This window comes from Aethalodelphis obliquidens, unplaced genomic scaffold (genome assembly GCF_003676395.1).
Source record: "Aethalodelphis obliquidens isolate GAN/ISIS:26980383/991018 unplaced genomic scaffold, ASM367639v1 scaffold1137, whole genome shotgun sequence".
NCBI classification, from domain to species: domain Eukaryota; kingdom Metazoa; phylum Chordata; class Mammalia; order Artiodactyla; family Delphinidae; genus Aethalodelphis; species Aethalodelphis obliquidens.
The window spans coordinates 1-6,089 of NW_020839048.1; the positions used below are offsets into that span (position 1 = coordinate 1).

The following is a 6,089-nucleotide window of genomic DNA, read 5'->3' on the forward strand; positions in this document are numbered from 1 at the left end:
CCCAGCAAGTGGCGCCCGAACAGGGACCTGAAGGGGTAAGTATAATTCTCGGACGGATAGGAGTCTCACCGTAGGGTGCTGCAGACCCCCAGTTAGAGGAGAACTGGTTAGGAAGGTGAGTAAGGCGGTGTCAAGATGGGACACGCTGAGTCCAAAGAGAGGCTCTTATTTATTGATATAGTTAAACATATGATAAATGGAAGAGGAATTAAGGTAACTAATAAGCAATTAACTCAGTTTTTTCAGTTTGTACAGGAACAATGTCCTTGGTTTCCAGAAGAGGGAACAGTTAATATAGAAACCTGGCAAAAGGTGGGGCAAACTTTGCAAGTATATTACAGTCATTTTGGACCTGAGAAGGTTCCAGTAGATACTTTTACTTTATGGAATCTTATTAGGGAAAGTATTGCTCCCTTGCCTGAAGGTCAAAAGAACCCGTATAAATATCCTACAGAAGTAATAGATGAATGTACTCCGTTACTTTCCCCAAAAACACCAAAAGATATTAAGGTTTTGGCTGCAGCTTTAGAAAACTGTAACCTTGATGATAAGGACTCAGAGGAAGAAAAAGAGTCACCTACTAACACTAAATTTAATTTGTTAAAAAACCCTCCTTTTGATGATGAATTGCCTCCTGCAGATCAGGATGATTTAGATGCTGCTGCATATGATTATGAAAGAAGGAAGTATGAACCTCATGGTGCTTTTTCAATACAAGAAACTAAGAATAACAGACCTAAATTACAGGATATGCGCCCTTTGGGTCGTTTACCGACCGCCCCACCAGCACCTTTAAGTTCTTCACTTCCCCCTTTAAAAAGGTCAGGGCATTCAATTTTAAATGTTGGGGGCCTACCGCCTCCACCACCTTTTAAGGCCAAGAGCCCACCACCTCCACCACCTTTTAATAATAATCAAGGCAAAAATAAAAAGCATAGGAGAATAAACGGTGAAGATGATGATTATGCTTTTGCAGCCTGTTTTCCAGTTATTTTTGATAATGATTTTGATGATGATGATGCGGTATATTGGGAACCCTTACCTTTAAAACTTTTAAAAGAGCTTAAAAAGGCCTGTATAGATTATGGACCGTTAGCGCCTTATACTATGACTCTTATAGATGCCTTAGCAAATAGATGGATGACTCCATATGACTGGATTCAGGTTACCAAGGCCTGTTTATCGGGAGGACAATATTTACTTTGGAAGGCAGAATATGAGGAACAGGTGGCTAAACAAAATGCTTTAAATAAGAAATGGGATAAATTTAATATTACTAAAGATATGTTATTAGGTCAAGGAGAATATGACTCAACCCAACAGCAGATGCATATGGGAAAGGAGGCCTTATGGCAAATAACTACATGTGCAGTGAATGCCTGGAAGTCTTTGCCTTTGACTCCAGGAAAAGCCTCCATTTTAACAGATCTAAGACAAAAGTCTGAAGAACCATATGAGGATTTTGTTTCTCGCTTGTTAACAGAGATAAAACGGGTAATAACTGATGAGGATGCAGCTAGCATGTTAGCTAAACAATTAGCCTTTGAAAATGCTAATCCTGTTTGTCAGAATTTAATTCGACCAATTAGAAAAACTGGCAACATTTTAGATTTTATTAAACAGTGTTCTGATGTGGGTCCCTCTTATATGCAAGGGATTGCTCTGGCAGCCGCTCTAAAAGGAGAAACACTTCCTCAATGTATGATGAATATGGTTCAAAAAACAAAAAACCCTAAGGGATTAAAAGGAAATAATTGTTTTGCTTGTGGAAGTGCAGGTCATTTTAGTAGGGAATGTCCCAATAAAAATATACCTCCAGCAGGCCCTGTTAGAATGATATCTCCTGGTAATATTGGGGTTCAAAAGACTCCTTGCCAAAGATGTGGGAAAGGAAATCATTGGACTAAATTGTGTAGGAGTAAATATCACAAGGACGGACACATTCTTCCCCCTAGTGGGGTTTCTGCAGTGCCTCAGGCTGGAGCTCAGATGCCAATATTTCCTGCACCTGTTTTTCCAGGTACACCTGCTGAAACTAATTCGGGAAACTTACTTCGGGCCCAACCCCGGGCCCAACAAACAATAGGGGCCATTCACCAGACGCTCAATCCCTTTCTTCCCTCAGGGGAATCGATAAATTGTTTAGGGCCACCCCAGGCAGCGCAGGATTGGACCTCTGTGCCACCTCCGCAACAATATTAACTCCTGACTCTCCAGTTATAAAAATACCAACTGGGATTAAAGGTCCATTGCCCCCAGGAGTAATGGGTTTAATTATTGGTAGGAGTTCAACTTCCTTATCTGGCTTAACAGTTTTGCCTGGAGTAATTGACTCTGATTATACAGGAGAAATTCAAATAATGGTGGCTCCCTCTAATAAGACGCAGCAAATTTATGTGGGACAAAGAATAGCACAATTGTTATTGCTACCATATTATAAGACAGGAAAGAATGTAATTCAAGAAACCAGGAATGAGAAAGGATTTGGCTCCAGTGATATGGCATTTTGGATTCAAGAGATTACCAGAAATAGACCCTTGAAAATTTTAAAAATTAATGGAAAAAATATTCAAGGTTTATTAGACACAGGTGCAGATGCTTCCTGCATAGCAGGAAAAGATTGGCCTAGCAGCTGGCCCACCAAACATGCTGACAATATGTTAGCAGGTCTGGGAACTGCTCCAACAGTAGCTAAGAGTGCCCAGATTTTAACTTGGGAGAATACTGCTAATAAACAAGCAGGCTCCTTTTGTCCTTATGTAATACCTGGCTTGCCAATTTCCCTTTGGGGAAGAGATATACTTATGCAGATGGGAATGCTCCTGTATAGTCCAGATGATTGGGTTTCCTCACAAATGTTAAATATGGGTTATGACCCAGATAAAGGTTTAGGAAAAAATCAGGAGGAAAGATTATATCCTGTGGTTGCTGAGCCCAAAAATGATAAACATGGAGTGGGCTATCCAAATTTATAAAGGGGGCCATTGTTCTAAAAGCAGCTGACCCTATAGTGTGGCTTTCAGAGGAGCCTGTATGGGTAGAACAATGGCCCCTAACTTCTGAGAAATTAGCAGCTGCAGAAGAATTAGTGGAACAGCAATTATTGGCAGGACATATTGAACCCTCTAATAGTCCTTGGAATACTCCTATATTTGTTATAAAGAAAAAATCAGAAAAATGGAGATTATTACAAGATCTTAGAGCAATAAATAAAACAATGGAAACAATGGGGGCTCTACAGCCTGGACTTCCCTCTCCAGTAGCCATCCCTAAAGATTATGCTATTATAGTCATAGACCTGCAAGATTGCTTTTTCACGATCCCCTTACATAAGGAGGATAGAAAGAGGTTTGCGTTTAGTGTGCCCTCTCCTAATTTTACCAGACCATATCAGCGGTATCAATGGAAAGTTTTACCGCAGGGCATGAAAAATAGCCCTACCTTATGTCAGAAATATGTAGACCAAGCCATATGTAATATAAGACAAAAATATGAGGAAATATATTTAATACATTATATGGATGATATATTATTGGCCCATAAAGATAAGGCCTATCTACATCAGGCATTGCAGGATATGATGGAAGCCTTACAGGAGTATGGATTAAAAGTTGCTCCAGAGAAAATTCAAACTGAGCCTCCTTATAATTATTTGGGCAGATTAATACAGGAATTTTCCATTCAGCATATACCTTTTCAGCTAAGAACCGATCATTTAGTTACTTTAAATGATTTTCAAAAGTTTTTAGGAGATATAAATTGGATAAGGCCTTTATTAAAAATTACTACTGTGGAATTAAAACCTTTGTTTTTGATATTACAAGGAGATCCTAACCCCTTATCTCCTAGAGAGTTAACTGCAGAAGGAAAACAAGCCATAGAAAAAATAGAAAAAGCTTTAAAAAATGTTTTTATTAAAAGACTAGATTATACCAAACCTTGGGATTTAATTATTTTAAGGACTCCAGTTATTCCTACAGGATTATTATGGCAAGATGGACCATTAGAATGGATACATTTGGCTGCTAGTCCAAAAAAGATTGTTGCCTCATACCCTTTTATGGTTAGTTTGCTAATTATTAAAGGTAGAAAGAGAAGTAGAGAGTTATTTGGAAAAGATATGGATAACATAATTATACCTTATAATAAAAATCAATTAGAGGCCTTGTTGTTGTTAGAAGATTCATTAGGAATAGCCCTGGCCTCATTTGGAGGTCAGATTTTATTTCATCTGCCTAAAAGTGTATTGTTACAGTTTTTTAAGGAACATATGGTGGTTTTTCCTACATATTATAAGATAAAACCTTTGGAAGAGGCCATATTAGTATTTACTGATGGATCCTCCTCAGGGAGGGCAGCCTATATTATTAATAATGAAAAGAAAGTATTAAATACAGAAAATTGCTCAGCACAGCAATCAGAAATTATGGCAGTTATAAAAGTGATAAAATTAACCAGGGATAAAAAGATTAATTTATATACTGATTCCTTATATATAGTTAAATTATTTCCAGCAATAGAAACAGCAGCCTTTCCTGAGAATAAGAGTACAATTATTAAGTTGCTTAAGAGACTACAAAAGAGTATATGGAAAAGAACACAACCTTATTATATAGGCCACATTAGAGCTCATTCTGGATTGCCAGGGCCTTTAGCAGAAGGCAATGCCTCTGCTGATGCCCTGACTAAAGTTTTTATAGTAGATGAGAATAAAGTACAAGAAGCAATAGAATTTCATCAGCTACATCATCAAAATGCTAATGCCTTAAGATATCAGTTTAGTCTAACTAGAGAAGCAGCAAGGGAAATAGTAAAAAATTGCTCTGTGTGTCCTACTCAAATTAATGTACCTCAACAAGGAGTAAATCCCCGAGGTTTGCGAGCTAATGATTTGTGGCAAATGGATGTGACTCATGTACCCAGTTTTGGAAAGCTGTCATATGTACATGTTTGTGTAGATACCTTTTCACATGTAATTGTAGCCTCAGCTAGGACCGGAGAGGCCTTTAAGGATGTGTGCCAGCACTTGATGTTTTGCTTTAGTTATTTGGGAATTCCCCGAAAGTTAAAAACTGACAATGGCCCTGCTTATGTTTCTAAATCTTTTCAGCAATTATGCCAACAGTTTGGCATAGCCCATAGTACAGGAATTCCTTATAATCCACAAGGACAAGCTATAATTGAAAGAACTAACCAGGTATTAAAAAATATGATTTATAAATTGCAAAATGGAGATTTAAAATATTTTTCTCCTCATCATTTACTTAACCATTCTATGTTTGTATTAAATTATTTAAATATGAATGATAAAGAAAAAACTCCTATGATGAGACATTGGGAGATAAATGAAAAAAGTATAAAACCAAAGGTATTATGGAAGGATGTTTTAACAGGAAAATGGAATGGACCAGATATATTACTAACTAGTGGTAGAGGATATGCTTGTATTTTTCCTCAAAATTTTGATTCACCAATTTGGATTCCTGATCGATTAATTAGACACCCTGAGGTGGGAAATTTATCGAAGCATTTTTCAGAAAAGAAATCGCACTGCTGAGATGGCGGAATTACATCCCCGGGAAGAAAAACCAATTAACCCTACGGCCTGCGATAAAGAGGTACAAACTTCTCCTAAATTATTGGAGAAAAAACCTACACTGCCTTCTCGTTCACGAAAAAGGAGGTATGCTGTTTCCACCACTGAAGCGGCTCCAATGACTTGGGGGGCAATTAAAAAACTTTGCCTGACTGCTAAAAATACTATGATTACACAAGAATTGCCGTTGACGACTCCTAATTTTTTTGTGACTATGCTTACTTTGCTTTCAGTTCAGGTGAACGCCAATGATACGTATTGGACCTTTTTTCCAGATCCTCCTATTTTACATACGTGTACTTGGACAGATTCCATTATTCCAGTGACTTCTTCATTCCCTGACTTGACCGATGGCATTCGAGGAATACAGGGATATAAACAATTTGTTATTAATTTTAACTACTCATTTACAGGTCAGACTGACTTTCCTCCAATATGCTTTTTTCTTGGCTCAGGGTCAATAGAAAATAGTCGAACAAAAAATGGATGTTTG

General features: G+C 37.7%; 1 protein-coding gene across 1 annotated transcript; it reads left to right on the forward strand.

Moving 5' to 3' along the window:
* Positions 1-135: 135 nt before the first annotated feature.
* LOC113616998 (endogenous retrovirus group K member 5 Gag polyprotein-like) lies at positions 136-5,683 on the forward strand (the record flags this gene model as incomplete). The annotated part of the gene is made up of 2 exons (XM_027100330.1): positions 136-1,699; positions 5,500-5,683. Coding segments are annotated over exons 1-2 (1,748 nt in total), but the record flags the coding sequence as incomplete, so codon positions are not given.
* Between the last annotated feature and the right edge of the window lie 406 nt (positions 5,684-6,089).